Here is a 20,309-nt window from a genome sequence, read left to right on the forward strand (position 1 = left end):
CGCTGATCAGGCGAAAAACTTAGGATGGTCAAGATTGAAATTGAAGTGAAGAAGTCGCTGTCTCGACCTAATAGAGCGTTCAGGTTATCGGCATGAACCTACCATCGCTATACTCACCGCGGCCAGAATCTTCATTTTTATCTTTATCTTGTACAAATGCACTCTGTAGGTTCTTCGGTTTGCTAATGTCGCTCTTTGCACGCGGCAATTCATTGACCAAGCATGAGGTGAATTTCTGAGGGGGAAAAGCGAATTCGTTTGTGTGACCAACAGACAGACAATACATAAAATAAACATTATAAATGAACGGTGCTGCAATGTTGTCGTGGCCTGCGGGATAAGACGGCCGGTGCGTTCGCATAGAGCGACGCGACCGTGCTAAGGTTCGAATCTCGCAGACAGGAACCGATTTGTCTAACGAAATACGCTCTAAAGATATGTTAACGAATGACTTCCACCATGAAACAATAGCATCGTGTAATATTTAGTAATACTTTAGTAACACCAGTTGGGCTGTGAGCTTGGCCACCCATCTAAGCAATAAAAAAAAAAGTGCTGTCACCTTAAAAATATCTCAGTCGTCGTGGATGAAGGACAAACAAACAAACACACTTTCTCATTTATAATTTAAGTGGATGTCTATACACTTCTGTAACCACTCAAACACTAGATGGGCCGTATGTTTACCGGCCTATGCAATCGAAACGCGTCACTGCTTCACGGCAGAAATAGGCGCGGTGATGGTACCTAGCCGTGCGGACTCACATGAGGTCCTACCACCAATAAAACTTCGAGAACTTTTACATTAATATGTACAATATCATGTGACTGTGATGTCTTTTAACTGAGAACACTGAATATCTTAGCGTCGAGACAACCTTAACGAATAGGGTTGTCACCACTTACATTTTTGTCCAAACTTTTCATACTGTTTGCCTTCAATTTCTTTGGAGACCTATGTTGGGAATTCCTCTTTGGCACACTCCTGACGTTTACCAAGACATCTTGTTGTTGGTGATCAACAGAACTGATTAAACCTTCTTTCACTGTAAATTACAATTATTATTTTTATTCTCTAGATGACACGCTGCACCTTTTTTATCGGTTGCTTGACTCCACGTAATGTGGGATAAGAGGCAGTGAATGATCCTTGACGATGCTTCTTACCTTCGTTTTTGGATTTATCTTTCAAATCTACGCTAACATTTGGACTTCCAGAACAATCCGCGTTCGACGATATCGCGGTGGGCTTGTTGTTGGTGATTTTTGAACGCGGTGGACTGGATACTTCGGTCTGCAAATATTCATTTAAATCCTGAAAACATTAATGCCTTATGTTCGTCTTTTGAGGAGACAACATAATGCAGATTGAGATTTCGGTTTCACGTCTCAAGGTGGAGAATGGAGGTGAGTTGTTGTAGTTCTAGGGCACCCTGCTGGTACATAGGGCCCTCACAAGTTGCCTCCATTTCACCCTGTCTTGCGCTTGCTCTTTAACATCGCTTTAGATCATGTTTTCTCCTCATACGCGGTTGCCACTCGAACGCGATTGATGCTTCGTTGACTCCGCTGCACTGTAGTGTTTCCTATCGAACACTATTTGGCGGTGAGAGTATTGTGCATTGATAGGAGCTTGAGCCTGCACTAGGGTCGCTAGTCCGTTCGTAGCCTTCGTATAAATTCCTCTGCAATTCCACCGACACTCCCATGACAAATCCATGGATTGCCAAGAAATTCGTTTCTCTCTCGCACTCTTTACGTTGATGAGTATCGATAAAGAATGGGTGATAGAGCTGGTGCCGGTCGCCAAAGAAAAGGGCATCACCTATCACGAGGTAATGACCCGGGCACGTGGTGGTATTAATATAGACGCCCTCGCCGTGGAGGGGGTGGTTTAAGGGTCCGGCAGACTACCAACGGGGCCCGCCTTCTAGAATGCGTCGGCGCAAATTTCAGCGCCGCAGCCGAAAATTTGGCAGCCCGTCTGACGGAAAACCTGCAGGACCCCAAGGTGGTGCCCGTCGCGGGGGCCCTTTAAATGGCAGAGATAAAAATAACCAACTTCAATCTCGGGGACTTCCGCGGTACATATACCGGGAGTCGTACGACATGGGCGCGTTGCCCGATCGCACCCCTTCTTAAGGTCCATGTTTAGATAGCCCAGAGAGACTGCACGTAGGCTGGATAGTAGCCCACGTGCAATGGCAGGAGATTAGACTGTGGTGCTGTCTTCGGTGCTTTGGCACTGGCCACGGCCTCGCCAAGTGCCACTCTATTGTGGACCACAGTGACCTTTGTATCCGTTGCGGCCAACCGGGGTACAAGGCTGCCTCCTGTACAACAGCCGCATCGCACTGCGTCTCGTGCAATGCGTCCTTAGGCGTCCTTCGCCTTCCTTAGCCGGGCCGTCTGGTTGTGTAGTGTTGACCGCGGTAAACGCCCTACTTCATCCGGGTTCTGACCTCGGAGGGGATCGAACGCTTGGACGAAGAGTGCAGGAGTCGCTTAGTAGGTAGGGTCCTGAAAACATCCTTGGGATCGCGGTTCGCAGTCGCGAACTAATCCCACATACCCCGTAGGAGGTACGGTCCCCGACCCAAAAAAGAAAGAGGGCTGAACCTCCTAAGATCCGCGTCTATGGAGCACGCGGGATATGTGGGACTTGATGGTCTTCAAATGTTGGGAGCAGACCGAGTGCCCAAGGTTTTTTTAGGCCACAACCGTTCCATGCGACTCGCCTTGCACTCTAAAACCCTACATCCGATCTCCGCCCAGAGTCAGAACCCCGTCAGAGAGTCACAAGTGGTTCCTGCAGTCAAAACTATAACTTGACTCGCGGCGCCACCTCTAGGACGCCCGACCGACGGGTCTTAGATGCGGTCGTTGACGAAACATCGACGCCGGTCTCCGCGATACGGCAGCCCATCAGACCGCACGGGTGATGCCGCTGATGTTGCGGGATAACCCGCTGGGTCAGAACCAGCTTGCCTACCGTCGACCGAGTTACTCTTTCTCAGTATGTTCGATGACGACAGCGACGACGGAAACGCGGACCACAGCCGCCGGCGCGACGTCCCATCCTCCTGATACCAGCGCGCTAGAGTGACGGTAGCATGCGGCGCAGCCTTAACCCCCTCAGGTCGCCCCATGACCATCACTGGGAGGAGACTGACTGCCAACTCACAGGGCCCAGAGTTGGACGAACGTTCTCCTCCACCTACAGCTCGGCGGCGAAGGCATGGGAGGTAAGAAGGGCTCTCTCTCCGTCTACCGTTACGCCGCTTCCTTCTGCGAGACGGTGGACTCGTAGAAGTCGAGTATCGCCTGCCAAGACTCGTCGCTTAAACTTAGCCATAGCCTTTCTTCCCCTTGATATCACTAATGTTTTCTGTTTTTTTGTACACTACCCACTCGATTGTGTTGTGTTAACTATGGAAACCCTGTTTAGTTTTTGTTTAACGATCTGTAATACAACATAATGTACTTCTAGTTTGTCAAAAAAATATGAACGAATGATTGAGTGAATGACTAAATAAATATCGACATGTAAACTCACATCATCCTCGAAGGCGGTTTCAATATCTCCCATAGATTCACTAAGTTTATCGCGGACGCCATTTTTCTTTTCTTTCCATCCCATTTTTTCTGCAGAGTCATCAGCGTAATCCGCGTCTATTACACAATCGTCCGAGATTTGTATATCTGTAAATATTTTGTTACAATTAAGACCCTGCGGGTCATACTCCTTGGGTTGGGAGTGGTGGCTAAGAGTTTTCCACAGCACTAGGTTGAGACTGAGGCATGTCGGAGAGAGGCTCGGAGGACTGAACTGGATCCTTGATTGGATCCTCTATCTCGGACGTTTCCATAAATTTAACTGATTGAGTCACAGTTACGATTTTTTTATATAGCTTCTTTTTCTTTTTCCTCTCGTGTCAACCTTTTCTTTTCTTTAGCCTTTATTTTTCTTTTGTAAGTTGTTTTGCACCAATAATGGTGTTGTTATTCCGAAGGGCTGAACGCGGCTTTCTTGTCGGAGGCGATTGGTTTGCCGCTGCCATCAAGGTGGACGCTGCAGGATTGGCCTCTACCGTGATGATTTGGTCGATACTTAAAAAGGGAGTCGGGACTAGGGAAACCTTACCCTTACCCTTACTCCGACATGAACAAGGAGAGGGCTTGCACTATTGCTATACTCACCGCGGCCAGAATTTTCATTTTTATCGTCAACTTGTACAAATGCTCTCTGTAGGTTCTTCCGTTTTTTAATGCGTCTTGTCACAACACAAGGCAAATCACTGATGAAGCATGCGGTGAATTTCTGAGAGGGGAAGGAGGAATTCGTTTGTGTGATCAACAGACAGACAATATACAAAATAAACATTATAAATGAACAGTGCTTCGATGTAGTCGTGGCCTGCGGGATAAGACGGCCGGTGCGTTCGCATAGAGCGACGCGGCTGTGCCAAGATTCGAATCCCGCAGACAGTAACCGATTTGTCTAACGAAATACGCTCTTAAGCTATGTTCACAAATGACTTTCACCATGAAGGAATAGCATCGTGTAATATTTAGTAATAGCGTAATTACTGGTGGTAGAACGTCTTGTGAGTCCTCATGGGTAGGCTCCACCGCCCTGCCTATTTCTGCCGAGAAGCAGTAACGTGTTTCGGTTTGAAGGGCGAGACAGTCGATGTACTGTAGAGCTGAGACTTAGAACTCATGTCTCAACTTTGGTGGCGACATTTACGTTGCTACTGGCTGTTCAACAGCGTCAGTGTAAGTTCCCGTGAGAATTAGATGCTTTTTCGGGATACGGCTCATGTCACTCTCCTAATACTGTCACTTTATAAACATCTTAGTCTGTTGTCGTTGGTTCGTTTCAACGTGAAAGGACAAACAAACAAACACACTTGTACATTTATAATTTAAGTGGATGTCTATATACTTCTGTAACCACTCAAACACTAGATGGGCCGTATGTTTACCGGCCTATGCAATATATATAAAAACTTCGAGAACTTTTACACTATTATATACAATGTCATGTGACTGTGATGTCTTGTATCTGAGAATAATAACTTTTTTAACTTCGAGACAACCTTAACGAATAGGGTTGTCACCACTTACATTTTTGTCCAAACTTTTCATACTGTTTGTCTTCAATTTCTTTGGAGACCTATGTTGGGAATTCCTCTTTGGCACACTCCTGGCGTTTACCAAGGTATCTTGTTGTTGGTGATCAACAGAACTGATCAAATCTTGGTTCACTGTAAATTACAATTATTATTTTTATTCTCTAGATGACTCGCTGCACCTTTTTTATCGGTTGCTTAACTCCACGTAACGTAGGATAAGAGGCAGTAAATGATCCTTGACGATGCTTCTTACCTTCGTTATTGGCTTTATCTTTTAAATCTACGCTAACATTTGGACTTCCATTTGCGACACGTCCATCCGACCCCTTGCCATTTCATTACCCATAACCTATATGTACCATATTTGTACTTATATATTATTATATGTAATAATTGGGGTGATGGCCGTAAAGATATGTAGAATGGGGCGTAAAATAAAAGTGCAATATCTATCTATGTACATATGTTAATTCCCTATTATTTATAACTAAGAATTAACGGACATAATTTTTTACATATCGCTCGTTTAACCGTCCTCGCCATCTTGTTTTGCATCTCTTTTAATTTTTTTAGACCCACCTATTCGCTAGTAGCCTAAGAGGCTATTCCAACTACGCCCGGATGGGTAGGTGAGCTCACGAGCTCAACCTGAGAGAATTTGCTATCACTAGTCCTAACAAGAGCAGTGCTTCGCAGAATCTACCATCCGACAAGAAACTCAGTGGGCTGTGTCGATGAGCTAGTTCGCTCGTCGAACTATCGTCGAACGTTCGTTATCGTCGAGTTTGACGAGGACGGTGACTGGTGCTTCAGAGGTCTACAAGCACAGAGAGTGAATCTGGCCACGATAAGAGGGTTTTCGTGTCGTGCTCCTTTGTCGAAGTAGCGTTCTGACGCTTTCTTAAGAAACTTTCGTATCGGTACTAAATTTAAGTCGTTGTAATGTTCAACATTTCCCACATACCACGGAGCTCCGACAGCTATCCCGCAGAAACGGGACTAGATAACCTGGAGAGAGTGAATGTGTGTTCGGACCGTGTGAGCGAATACTACCCTTGCATAGGTCACGCCGGAACGAATGCAAGTTATGTAGAGTGTCACCTTGATAAGAAGGGACAATTTACATCGCAGACCTTGGGGTAGAATCGACTGAGTAGGAATACGGCTCGATCGCGTACTGACTTAATGTGGGGCCCGAATGTCATTCCTCTGTCGAAGGGGGACGCCTAGGTACTTAGCCTTCGAAGCCCACGGTATGGGCCAGCCAAAGATTTTAATGGCACGAATGGACTTACCGCGCTTAATTTGTGACGAGACCCTACTAGTAGAAGAGCTTTTTTGAAGAGCACAGCTGTACTTTTCGTGGGGTTGATGTCATAAATTGGTAAACGCGATCTGGAGTTTACTATGCATGAACGACATGTTCATACTCGAGTTATAGATAGCATCATCCGCGAAAAGGGCTAACTGGGTCGCCGGCGACCGGGGTTTATAGTTAATAAATATACTAATAACTATCGGGGAGAGAGCGAAGTCTTGCGGCACTCCGGCTGCGATATGCCACGGGAGAGAACGAGTCCCTCGACTCGATACCGACACGAACGGTTTGACAAGAGGACTTGATGATGAGAACGAATGTTTGGCACGCCCATGTTATACGGTTAAATTGAACCTGAGAGAGTTTGCTAACATTCGCTCTACATATCAAGAGCAGTGCTTCGCAGAATTTACCAATTTACCACCGGATCGGAATCGCGACCCGCTGCGAAGATTCGGCGAGAAACTCAGGAGGCTCAAGACATGTGTTGCTGAATCCACCTAGTAGAGTATTCAAGTTATCGGCTTGAACCTAACATCGCTACACTCACCGCGGCCAGAATTTTCATTTTTATCTTCATCTTGTACAAATACGCTGTGTGCGTTCGTCGGATTGCAAATGTCGCTCGTTGCACGCGGCAAATCATTGACGAAGCATGTGGTGAATTTCTGAGAGGGGTAAAGGCGAATTCGTTTGTGTGACCAACAGACAGACAATACATAAAATAAACATTATAAATGAACAGTGCTTTAATGTTGTCGTGACCTGCGGGATAACATCATGTAATATTCAGTAATAGCGTAATTACTGGCGGTAGAACGTCTTGTGAGTCCGCACGGGTAGGTATAACCACCCTACCTATTTCTGCCGTGAAGCAGTAACGCGTTTCGGTTTGAAGGGCGAGACAGTCGATGTACTGTAGAGCTGAGACTTAGAACTCTGTCTCAACTTGGGTGGCGACATTTACGTTGCTACTGGCTGTTCAACAGCGTCAGTGTAAGTTCCCGTGAGAATTAGATACTTTTTCGGGTTAAGACCCATGTCACTCTCCTGACCTAATACTGTCATTTCAATTTCAGTTCATTTTCAAAAACATCTCTGTCCGTTGCCGTTGCTATGTTCAACGCGAAAGAAGGACAAACAAACAAACACACTTTCACAGATATAATTTAAGTGGATGTCTATACGATATATGTAAATATTTAAAAAAAACCTAATAAAATTCGTTGACTTCGACAGCTTTTACATTAACATGTACAATGTCACGTGATTGTGATGTCTTCTAACTGAGAACAATGACTTTCTTAGCGTCGAGGCAACCTTAACGAATAGGGTTGTCGCCACTTACCTCTTTGTCCAAACTTATCTTACTCTTTGTCTTCAATTTCTTTGGAGACCAACGTTGGAATTTCTCCCTAAACACACTCTTGGCGTTTACCACGGCATCTTGTTGTTGGTGATCAACAGAACTGATCAAATCTTGGTTCACTGTAAATTATATATTTTTTTTATTCTCAAGATGGCTGACCGCACCTTTTTTATCGGTTACTCGACTCCACGTAATGTGAGATAAGAGACAGTGAATGATCCTTGACGATGCTTCTTACCTTCGTTTTTGGCTTTATCTTTTAAATCTACGCTAACATTTGGACTTCCATTTGCGACACGTCCATCCGACCCCTTGCCATTTCATTACCCATAACCTATATGTACCATATTTGTACCTATATATTATTATATGTAATAATTGGGGTGATGGCCGTAAAGATATGTAGAATGGGGCGTAAAATAAAACTGCAATATCTATCTATGTACATATGTTAATTCCCTATTATTTATAACTAAGAATTAACGGACATCATTTTTTACACATCGCTCGTTTAACCGTCCTCGCCATCTTGTTTTGCATCTCTTTTAATTTTTTTTGGACCCACCTATTCGCTAGTAGCCTAAGAGGCTATTCCAACTACGCCCGGATGGGTAGGTGAGCTCACGAGCTCAACCTGAGAGAATTTGCTATCACTAGTCCTAACAAGAGCAGTGCTTCGCAGAATCTACCATCCGACAAGAAACTCAGTGGGCTGTGTCGATGAGCTAGTTCGCTCGTCGAACTATCGTCGAACGTTCGTTATCGTCGAGTTTGACGAGGACGGTGACTGGTGCTTCAGAGGTCTACAAGCACAGAGAGTGAATCTGGCCACGATAAGAGGGTTTTCGTGTCGTGCTCCTTTGTCGAAGTAGCGTTCTGACGCTTTCTTAAGAAACTTTCGTATCGGTACTAAATTTAAGTCGTTGTAATGTTCAACATTTCCCACATACCACGGAGCTCCGACAGCTATCCCGCAGAAACGGGACTGGATAACCTGGAGAGAGTGAATGTGTGTTCGGACCGTGTGAGCGAATACTACCCTTGCATAGGTCACGACGGAATGAATGCAAGTTATGTAGAGTGTCACCTTGATAAGAAGGGACAATTTACATCGCAAACCTTGGGGTAGAATCGACTGAGTAGGAATACGGCTCGATTGCGTACTGACTTAATGTGTGGCCTGAATGTCATTCCTCTGTCGAAGGGGGGTGCCTAGGTACTTAGCCTTCGAAGCCCACGGTATGGGCCGGTCAAAGATTTTAATGGCACGAATGGAGTTACCGCGCCTAATTTGTGACGAGATCCTACTAGTAGAAGAGTCTTTTTTTTTAAGCACAGCTGTCCTTTTCGTGGTGTTGATGTTATAAATTGGTGACCGCGATCTGGAGTTTACTATGCATGAATGTTGTTCATGCATAGTCGAGTCATAGCATAGCGAGTATTCATGCATAGTCATACTCGAGTTGTAGATAGCATCATCCGCGAAAAGGGCTAACTGTGTCACCGGCGACCGGGGCTTAGTTAATAAATATACTAATAACTATCGGGGAGCGAGCGAAGTCTTGTGGCACTCCGGCTGCGACATGCCACGGGAGAGAACGAGTCCCTCGACTCGATACCGACACGAACGGTTTGACAAGAGGACTTGATGATGAGAACGAGACTGTTTGGCACGCCCATGTTATACAGTTAAATTGAACCTGAGAGAGTTTGCATACATTGGCTCTACATATCAAGAGCTTCGCAGAATTTACCAATTTACCACCGGATCGGAATCGCGACCCGCTGCGAAGATTCGGCGAGAAACTCAGGAGGCTCAAGACATGTGTTGCTGAATCCACCTAGTAGAGTATTCAAGTTATCGGCTTGAACCTAACATCGTTACACTCACCGCGCCCAGAATTTTCATTTATATCTTCAGCTTGCGCAAACACGATGTCTACGTTCGTCGGATTGCAAATGTCGCTCATTTCATGCAGCACTTCATTGAGGAAGCACTCGGTGGAATTTTCATTTATATCTTTATTTTGCACAAACACGATCTCTACGTTCGTCGGATTGCAAATGTCGCTCATTTCATGCGGCACTTCACTGAGGAAGCACTCGGTGGAATTTTCATTTATATCTTCATTTTGCATAAACACGATCTGTACGTCCGTCGGATTGCAAATGTCGCTCATTTCATGCGGCACTTCACTGAGGAAGCACTCGGGGGAATTTTCATTTATATCTTCATTTTGCACAAACACGATCTCTAAGTTCGTCGGATTGCAAATGTCGCTCATTTCATGCGGCACTTCACTGAGGAAGCACTCGGTGGAATTTTCATTTATATCTTCATTTTGCACAAACACGATCTGTGGATTCATCGGATTGCAAATGTCGCTCGTTACATGCGTCACTTCATTGAGGAAGCACTCGGTGGAATTTTCAATTATATTTTCATCTTGTACAGGCACGATCTGTAGGTTCGTCGGATTGCAAATGTCGCTCGTTTCATGCGGCACTTCACTGAGGAAGCACTCGGTGGAATTTCCATTTATATCTTCATTTTGCACAAACACTATTTGCACATTCGTCGGATTGCAAATGTCGCTTGTTTCATGCGGCACTTCACTGAGAAAGCACTCGGTGGAATTTTCATTTATATCTTCATCTTGTACAGACACTATTGGTACATTCGTCGGATTGCAAATGTCGCTTGTTTCATGCGGCACTTCACTGAGAAAGCACTCGGTGGAATTTTCATTTATATCTTCATCTTGTACAGACACTATTGGTACATTCGTCGGATTGCAAATGTCGCTCGTTTCATGCGGCACTTCACTGAGGAAGCACTCGGTGGAATTTCCATTTATATCTTCATTTTGCACAAACACGATCTGTAGGTTCGTCGGATTGCAAATGTCGCTCGTTTTATGCGGCACTGCATTGAGGAAGCACTCGGTGGGGTTTTCATTTATATCTTCATTTTGTAAAGACACTATTTGCACATTCGTCGGATTGCAAATGTCGCTCGTTTCATGCGGCACTTCACTGAGAAAGCACTCGGTGGAATTTTCATTTATATCTTCATCTTGTACAGACACTATTGGTACATTCGTCGGATTGCAAATGTCGCTCGTTTCATGCGGCACTTCATTGAGGAAGCACTCGGTGAATTTCTGAGAGGGGGAAAGGAGAATTTGTTTGTGTGACCAACAGACAGACAATACACAAAATAAACATTATAAACGAACAGTGCTTCGATGTTGTCGTGGCCTGCGGGATAAGACGGCCGGTGCGTTCGTATAGAGCGACGCGGCTGTGCCAAGGTTCGAATCCCGCAGACAGTAACCGATTTGTTTAACGAAATACGCTCTTAAGATATGTTCACGAATGACTTCCACGATGAAGGAATAGCATCGTGTAATATTTAGTAATACTTTAGTATTACTGGTTGTAGACCATCTTGTGAGTCCGCACGGGTAGGCACCACCGCCTTGCCTATTTCTGCCGTGAAGCAGTGACGCGTTTCGGTATTGAAGGGCGGGGCAGCCGATGTACTGTAGAGCTGAGACTCAGAACTCATGTCTCAACTTGGGTGGCGACATTTACGTTGTTACTGGCTGTTCAACAGCGTCAGTGTAAGTTCCCGTGAGAATTAGATGCTTTTTCGGGATAGGACCCATGTCACTCTCCTGACCTAATACGGTCACTTTATAAACATCTTAGTCTGTTGTCGTTGCTTCGTTTCAACGTGAAAGAAGGACAAACAAACAAACACACTTTCACATTTATAATTTAAGTGGATGTCTATGTACTTCTGTAACCACTCAGACACTAAGTATGTTCACCGGCCGATGCAATAAATATTTAAAAAAAAAAAACCCACCATATAAAATTCTTTGACAGCTTTTACATTAACATGTACAATGTCACGTGATTGTGATGTCTTCTAACTGAGAACAATGACTTTCTTAGCGTCGAGGCAACCTTAACGAATAGGGTTGTCGCCACTTACCTCTTTGTCCAAACTTATCTTACTCTTTGTCTTTGATTTCTTCTGAGCCCGACGTTGAGATTTCCTCTTCGGCACATTCTTGACGTTTGCCAAGTTATCTTGTTGTTGGTGATCAACAGAACTAATGAAATCTTGGATCACTGTAAATTACAATTATATTTTTGATTCCCTAGATGCTCACCGCACATTTTTTATTGGTTACTTGATCTTACTGCTACTTGACTCCAAGTAATGTGGGATAAAGCTACCATTCATACTGTTTTTGGCAGGACAGTTTTTTATTTTATTTTATAAAACTGTCCTTTTATTCTCTTAAATGTCGGATTTTTATATTGGTTTGTATTGTTTTTAAATGAAATTTAAATTGTGCTCCAATTTAATTTCCGATTTTGTATTTTTGTCTTTAATGAATTTTTTTTTTTTTTGTGTACTACCCACATTAACTTTGGATGAACGTATTGCGTGAAACACAACCTGTTTCACCCATAGAACATACCAGTCGACTAGTGTAAACATCGATCGCTAATCCTAAAAATGTGGCCGTCAGCGCAAAAGTGGCCTATTCTACATTTTTTCATAGTCGTGGTTCTACTATATTGCAATTTATTTAAAACATAGTAAATATTGATGCAAAATCGGCCTATCCCTAGTTTCGCCCATAGATAGCAGATGGCTTTGTCACCATTATTTTGGCGCATTTTGTTTTTGCCTATGAGGCAGTGTAAAAGTAAATTCAGACCTCATTGTATTCATACTCACTATAGTAAGCTCAGGTAAGCTTAGGCCACTTTTGCGCTGGTGGCCTCAAATATGGGCCATATTATTATGGCCATTGTTTTGTAATAGCCGATCTGGAGTTAAGAAACGTAATCATAATTTTTTGTTTGTTTTTGATAAATAATGGTCACCGTCTGGGGGGTTGGGGGTAGAAGATTCTCGACGATTCTTCGTTTTTCCTTCGTTTTCAGCTTCATCTTTAAAACGTACACGAGCATTTGGTCTTCTAGAACAATTCAGTTTCGGCGATATCGCGATGGGCTCGTTCTTGGCGGTCTTCAAACATGACTTCCTTGACACTTCAGTCGGTAAATGTTTGTTTATATACTGAAAACATTAATGCCTTTTGTTCGTTGTACTTTTGAAGAGACAACAATGCAGATTGAGGATTCGGTGTCACATCTCAAGGGGGAGAATTAAGGTGAGAGTAATGCAAGTTTATAGGGGGCTTGAACCTGGACAAGGTTCGCTAATCCGCAGGTAGTCTTGCGTCTGCAATTCCACTGAGACTCGCATCTCGAAACCATGGATTGCTAAGAAATTCATCTCTTTCACTCTATCTCTGTCACTCTCTCCCTCAACTTTGATGAGTATCGATAAAGAACGGATCGACGGCAACATCCCGTTTGTCTCATGTAATCTAATCTCGAAGTTATGATATCCATTATATATGGACAGTTGGAACTTCGTCCTTATACCACGAGGAAGATGGTAACATTATATGAGCACTAAACCACCTAACAGTGACTTTTACTTTTTGAAGTAAATCTTCTGAGAGTAAAATTTAACTCGCTCTAAAAGACATCGACAGATTCGGCAGATTCGTTATGGCTAGAGAGAAAATATACAATTTAGGAAGAGCGAGAGTGAGAAAATAGGTAGAGCGTCTCGCGAACCACTTGACAGCGGAGAGAAGCAGGAAGCGAGATAATTCATACACATTCTGTTTACGGGCGTCGGCCACTAGATGGTTTGTTATTAGTTTCTCATTGCTCCTGTAGATGGTAGTAACATATTAACTAACTAATATTTTGTTTTTAATCAAGGATTAAAAAAAAGGTTATTCATTTTTCTATACATAATTTAACATATATATAAATGGTGAAAAGGTCGTTTCTCTTATAAAGAGCATTTCCCCATTACAAGAAAAATTTTATTTAATGATGAAAAATGAAGAATCCCACAATACTACACACCACAAAAGAAATCTCACTTCTTTTATGCGTACTAAGTTGCACACGCACCGTTTGTTTAGGGGTAACTTTTCGTTTGGGTCACTACTGGCTAGGTGGTGAACCAGGATCTAATAAACAAAGGACTGTGTTACTCATACAGTACTCCATGTTCTTTTAAATAAGACTAGAGGTCCCGCAGTAGTCGAAATTCGACTATAATTAATTGGAATTGTAAGTTTGTACACTATTATGATTGTATTTTATACTTCTATAATCACAAAGTTCGGGCTACACTATAAAAAATATTAATAAACACATACAATATATAATCTATTCTCAATTTGACCACAGACGTCAAGAACAAAAGTTTGACAATAAATAGTATGCATGCGTGTGTGCGTCAAATACATGGTATGTAGTGTGTGTAATGTTTTCTTTATTGATTTAATGTATCCTTTATGCATTATTTTAAAAAACTATTAGCATTGTGCAGTTCTTCTCTATATTCTCTATAAGTGTGGAAAATTTCATACTCCTCCGTCCTCGCAATTTTCGTAAAAAGGGATACAAAGTTTTTGCTTCACATATTAATATATAGATTCATTTCAATTTAGAGTTGATTGCCAGCCATACATAAATTATGTTTGAAATGGTCAGTATTGTATGAATGATTTATTTTATTGCAGACAATAACAACAATTCCATATGTATACATAGTGTCATTGAAACATACTAAACATTACCAACAAGATACATTTATTTAAAATAATTATCAGTTGAATACATTTAAAATATTCCATTCAACTGATACTTACATCAAACCAACCATTATTATTATTATTATTTTTATTTAGTCCGCAAGTGAACCATGGTACAATGGTTCAAGTATTTATATATTGTGTAACTACAACTCCATAGGTAAAAATCTATTATTTTGTTTTCCGTTTAACCAGTTAAAACTATTTTGTGATGAACATCAAAATTAACATGCGGTCACCTCTTTAGTGTTAGTTTGCAGTATCCTGTGAGAATTCTGGACCTGCTCTCTGAGCTGTACAGCCCTCTTCAGCAGTATTTCGCACTCCCAACACACTGGTAGAACTGATGATACTCTATGTAACTGAAAAAATTACATCTCATCATTGTCCATATCATACACATCTTATCTTCAACTAGCGACCCGCCCTCGCTTCGCTTCGGAAACATTAAAACACACATGAAACCAAAAAAATAAAATTTTTTTTTTTTTAAAAGTAGGCTATGTTCATCAGGGAAAATGTCGGCTTCTAATGGAAAAAGAATTTTTCAAATCGGTCCAGTAGTTTCGGAGCCTATTCGAAACAAACAAACAAACAAATCTTTCCTCTTTATAATATTAGTATAGATATCAACCCGGTCATCGTCCTCGTCGAACCCGTCGCTTGCGACGAAGGGCTCGACGAGCGAATTAACCCATAGACACAGCCCACTGAGTTTCTTGCCGGATCTTCTCATTGGGTCGCGTTTCCGATCCGGTGGTAGATTCAGTGTGCTAGTGTCAGTGTTAGCAACACTCCGGTTTGAACCCAGTGAACTCACCTACACAAGTTAGAGTGAAGCTGAAATAGCCTCTCAAGGCTATCAGCATAGGTAGGAAAAAGCACAATATCATAAAAAAAATAGAAATAGAAGCTTATATCTGATAATTATTTCATACTGGTGGTAGGGAGTTTTGTGAGTCTGTATTGGTACCAGCACCCTGCCTCATACTGCCATGAAGCAGTAATGCATTTCAGTTCGAAGACTTGGGCAGACATATCAATACAGAACTGAGAAGTAATATCTCAAGGTGAGAGGCTGCATTCCAGTTGTTGATATCTATGGGCAAGTTATAGCCAGTAAGCTGCAGCTCCTATTTATGTAATTAGTCTCATTTAGCCAGATCGTATTGGTATTGCCATCCAGACCGTACAGTCCTTGAATCAGTAAGCCCCAACCATGGCCACATGGTAAAGTGTTAATATCTCCATTAAGTTTATCTATATCTATATCTAACATCTGATATTTAATATCTAATATCCAATATCTAAAAGACGAAACAACGAAGACAAAGATGTTGTAATTTTTTTTGAATGGATTTTAAGCTATTGCATAGCTTTTATCGCGGGCTTTGAGCGCGGCGACCGAATCAAGAAATTCAGTAACGAAATAAAAGATATCACCCCTCCACTCCACACATTCACACGTTGCGCTTGTGTAAAGTTTGTGAATAAGCGCACAGAGTGACGTCACACTGCATGCGCATCATGAAATGTCTGCCCGTCTCTTTCTCGCACTTATGAGTGTGAAGGGGACAGTTAATGTTTTGCTATTGTTATTGTTTATAAATAAAGCGTGGTCTTATTTTATTATTATTGTTTTAATATTAAATTATTATTGTCTAATTATAATTACATAAGTTGATTAAAAATGCTACGCAATAGCTTTACCGCAGCAGTCCCCGAGTGCCATACGAGATATTGTTTTAAATTAATGAAACAGATAACGGTTTTTTCAGAAACTTACAGGTATCTCTCGCAGAGAGTCCACGTAGTATTTCAGGATCTTGTCTTCTGGGACAACATTGAGAGACCGCCCCACACAGAGACACAGCACGCAAAGTTTATTCGAAGAATTAGGTTTTTTTACATTCATTTTTGTTATTTTATTAACAGTATAATATAGTGAATTGTTATTTTTATATGGTTCTCTTAGACTTGATGAACGTGATTCCAATTAAAATTATCATTTCCTAACGTGTTTTTATTTCTTTTTCTGTTGATATGGAACTAACAAATATAAACTTTCACATTCTGTTTTTAGTCACACTGAAAATGTTTTAGTAATTGATGAGGATCAAAAAACGTCGTAATTTTAGAGCTACTGGTCCGTTTTTACGTAAACTTTGCTAAAATTGGGCCATAGATTATAACACATAATATTGAATTGGGCCTCACGCCTCACGGTCCGAATAGATTGTTTTTATTTACACAATACACAAGCATATCTTGCACCATAGTTTTTTTTTTTGGTACATTTTTTCCTTGTTAGGAAAGGCAAGGGGATCTAAGCCCATACAGCGTTGTCTGTTCTATATAATTTCTGAAATAAATTATCAAAAAAGCCAAAACCAGCTCTTATACGATTTATATTATATCCTGAAATAAAAATTTCATTAAGGCCGAAGCCAAGTCCTTTATTAATTTCTTCCTGAAATATACCATAGATAGTAGTAGTAGTAGTTTTATTTTTCCAACTGAATAGGCAAGGTGTCGAGCCTTCAGCCTAATCTTGTATAAATATTTATTATTATTCTTGTATGAAAAATGACAATATGAAGACAAATTAAATGAAATGAGATGTGGGGTGAAATATAATCTCAGTAAAATGGTGGTCATTTACTGAGGGTTTTGCAGTGGTCTTTTTGGAGGATCCCGGGAAGCTACGTCCAGCGGCTTTGTTTTATTTTCCCACATTTGTACACTTTCACAGATACTAAACAGTTAATAAATTACCGTTATTACGCATTGAAACCTGAAGAAATACTAAATAGACAAAATAAAACAAATCACACAACTTCACTCCTCGCGTTCCCGCCAAATAATCCACGATATATATATTACACTTTAGCATGTTTTGCACATAACCATAGATTATACACTTAATATACTTGAGACACATAACTTACCAAGGCCAAGACATCTGGCTCGATATTGACTTTTCAAATAAATCTGAATCATAGACAACATGTTGTGGCGTACATATTATAGTATGTTTTATTTTAATTAACATACACACAAACGCTGAAAAGCTGAATTTAAATAACTTTAAGCCTGTCGTAAAAACACAACCGGATTAAAACCTAAAATATTTCAGCATGACAAACCGTCTAAGATATACTGCCGTGTTGCTACATTGCGATGTCCCACCAACTAAACTGACTCGTTGTATGTGGGTTTATGGTAGTTAATAATAATATTAAATAAAGTTAGGTAAAGTTAAATTTGAAGCGGCCGCAAAGTCCAACACTACTTCTAAGTGAATCACTAATGCCTCGAGCGTATTTTTCAATTAAATAGACCCTAGATGAACTTCATTTGGCTTGAAATTTTTAATTAATTGCTAGGCGTTACTAAACAATCACTTTTCGACAACCTCCCCAAAAACTACTAGGATGATTTGCAAGATTAGTAGAATGAACACAATTCAGCACACGTTAACATGCGTAACGTGTTACTGTGTATCGTGGTCACTTTCTTTTCTGTGTGCTTAGTGCGAGTTTTGTAACGTTCTCACTAGCGAGCCAGTTTGCTCAAATTTGTATGCAATTGGAACAGCGCCCCTAGCGGCAAACGTACTCGGTGTTATTTTGTGAGTGCGAGTTCATATTAACGTTGTGATCTCGTAACCGAGTAATTTTACCGAAATTAGTACTACGAATGACATTTGTGCGAGTGCGTGTTACAAATTAGTGGATTTTAACGTTTCGATCGAGTATTTCTTTAGTAGTTTTATTTTTTCAACTAGAGAGGCAAAAATATCATGCCATAGAGCCTAATCTTTTTTTATGAAAAATGATAATATGGAGTGAAATGGATTTGGTTAATTTGGAGCATTAATCAATTGGCATGGAATGAAATGAAATGAGATCAGATAATATGGGATAAAATATAATCTCTGCAAAATGCTGATTATATACTGAGATTTTTTTCAGTGGACCTTTTCGAAGACTTCGAAAAGCTAGGTCCAGCGGTTTTGTTTAATTTTTTTAAATTTTCGCACTTTCACAGATACTAAACAGTTAATAAACCCACGTTACTTTGTTATTGCACAGATGGGTGGACGAGCTCCCGGCCCACCTAATCTTAAGTGGTTACCGGAGCCCATAGACATCTACAACGCAAATGCCGCCTCCCACCTTGAGATATTAGTTCTAAGGTCTCAGTATAGTTACAACGGTTGTCCCACCCTTCAAACCGAAACGCATTACTGCTTCACGGCAAAAATAGGCAGGGTGGTGATACCTACCCGTGCGGACTCACAAGACGTCCTACCACCAGTAATTACAAAAATTAATTTTGCGGGTTTGATTTTTATTACATGATGCTATTCCTTTACAGTGAAAGTCAATCGTAAACATTTGATAAGTACGTATTTCATTAGAAAAATTGATACCCGCCGGCGGGATTAGAACACCGGTGCATTGCAAGATACGAATACACCGGACGCCTTAACCTTTAGGCCAGGACGGTCTCAAAATTACACTTATACACGAAGAAATATTAAATACGCATTAACTAAGAAACATTAAATAGACAACATAAAACAATTCACACAATTTAGCTCCTCGCGGTCCCTCCAAAATGTCTTTTCATCTTTTTTTCCTAGTTGTTCAATTGTAAATGAATAAATCAAAATCAAATCGAGTTTACGTTCTATACGGTGAAAAATGAAGAATTGTGAGTGTGAGTTGAGATATGCTACTCGCTTCGCAGGGCGTTTATTCACCGAGAGCAGCAATAATATTATTTCTCGTATATTGGTAGCACGTGATGTTTTGGCATTAGACCGTCTAAATGAAATACAACGCATTTTAACAGCATTTTAATGGGAACAAACTACTTTCAAAATTATTCGGGTAATGTCACGTGTTCAATACTATTTTGTACCTTTAGAATTAAAGTGGCTCAACCCAAAATTCTTAGTTTCTGGTAAACTTCAATATTGTAATACAATAATTGTATTTTTTTAGTTTTTCGGTTTAAACACTTTAAGGCATGCCATTTTATTTGAAAAAGACAGAAAGAGTACTTTGTCCTTTTCTAGACTAAAAGAGACTGTTTAATTTTATAAGCTGATAGAATAATATAGAAAAGAATAATAGGATACCCTCTAATCGTCACATTGGAAAAAGGTATGGCTTTATCATTTTATCATTTAAATTATTTTTTATTGCACTTATAAAACTAATTTAATTTACAATATGTAACTACATATATCTATAACTAATCCGTACTTGTCAAATTCCTCATAAACTGTCAATATTCTTAATAAAATTCCTATTAATAATATACAAGTGCAAATGTTGAGCTGCTTGCCAGAAATGATATAATAGTGTTTTGTTTTTTTGTTGTTTCCTTGTAGGCTGCCTGTAATAATCTAAATCTGTGTGAAAGGCAATAAATGATTTTATTATTATCTACTAATGGTAGTCCAGTGGTCGAAATTTGACCATAATTTATTTAAATTTTAAGTTTGAACATTATTATAGTTCTATTGTCACCTTTCTATTATCATCATTTCTATAATAATCATTGCTCTATGTCGCCAAGGCTACATTATAGAAAAATAATATTAAAGACAAAAAATATTAATCTATTTTCAATTTGACCACAGATTGATAAATCAATAAACAAAAAAGTATAAATGCATGTGTGTGTGCGTGTGTGTGTGTCCAATACATGGTAATGTGTGTAAGGTTTTTTTATTCATTTAGTTTATTTTTATATTG

General features: G+C 40.7%; 1 protein-coding gene across 50 annotated transcripts in view; it reads right to left on the reverse strand.

Annotated features, from left to right (window-relative positions):
* Positions 1-16,820, reverse strand: part of LOC114246679 (uncharacterized) — an 85,909-nt gene extending 69,089 nt beyond the window's left edge. For 23 of the 50 annotated variants that reach the window (XM_089731304.1, XM_089731294.1, XM_089731291.1 and 20 more), the window contains exons 1-13: positions 16,325-16,818; positions 14,778-14,900; positions 12,737-12,932; positions 11,829-11,968; positions 9,717-10,989; positions 7,805-7,944; positions 7,007-7,124; positions 5,131-5,270; positions 4,201-4,321; positions 3,557-3,702; positions 1,168-1,315; positions 907-1,046; positions 118-235 (exon numbers count right to left, since the gene is read on the reverse strand). In XM_089731304.1, coding sequence (XP_089587430.1) covers positions 118-235; positions 907-1,046; positions 1,168-1,315; positions 3,557-3,702; positions 4,201-4,321; positions 5,131-5,270; positions 7,007-7,124; positions 7,805-7,944; positions 9,717-10,989; positions 11,829-11,968; positions 12,737-12,932; positions 14,778-14,900; positions 16,325-16,453 — 2,932 coding nt within the window. In that variant the 5' untranslated portion in view covers positions 16,454-16,818. Of the gene's footprint in view, positions 1-102; positions 236-906; positions 1,047-1,167; positions 1,316-3,556; positions 3,703-4,200; positions 4,322-5,130; positions 5,271-7,006; positions 7,125-7,804; positions 7,945-9,716; positions 10,990-11,828; positions 11,969-12,736; positions 12,933-14,777; positions 14,901-16,324 lie in introns of all 50 variants that reach the window. The other 27 variants (XM_089731320.1, XM_089731316.1, XM_089731312.1 and 24 more) reach the window with 9 other exon arrangements.
* Positions 16,821-20,309: the final 3,489 nt, after the last annotated feature.

Source organism: Bombyx mandarina, chromosome 11, assembly GCF_030267445.1.
Source record: "Bombyx mandarina strain Sakado chromosome 11, ASM3026744v2".
Classification (NCBI taxonomy): domain Eukaryota; kingdom Metazoa; phylum Arthropoda; class Insecta; order Lepidoptera; family Bombycidae; genus Bombyx; species Bombyx mandarina.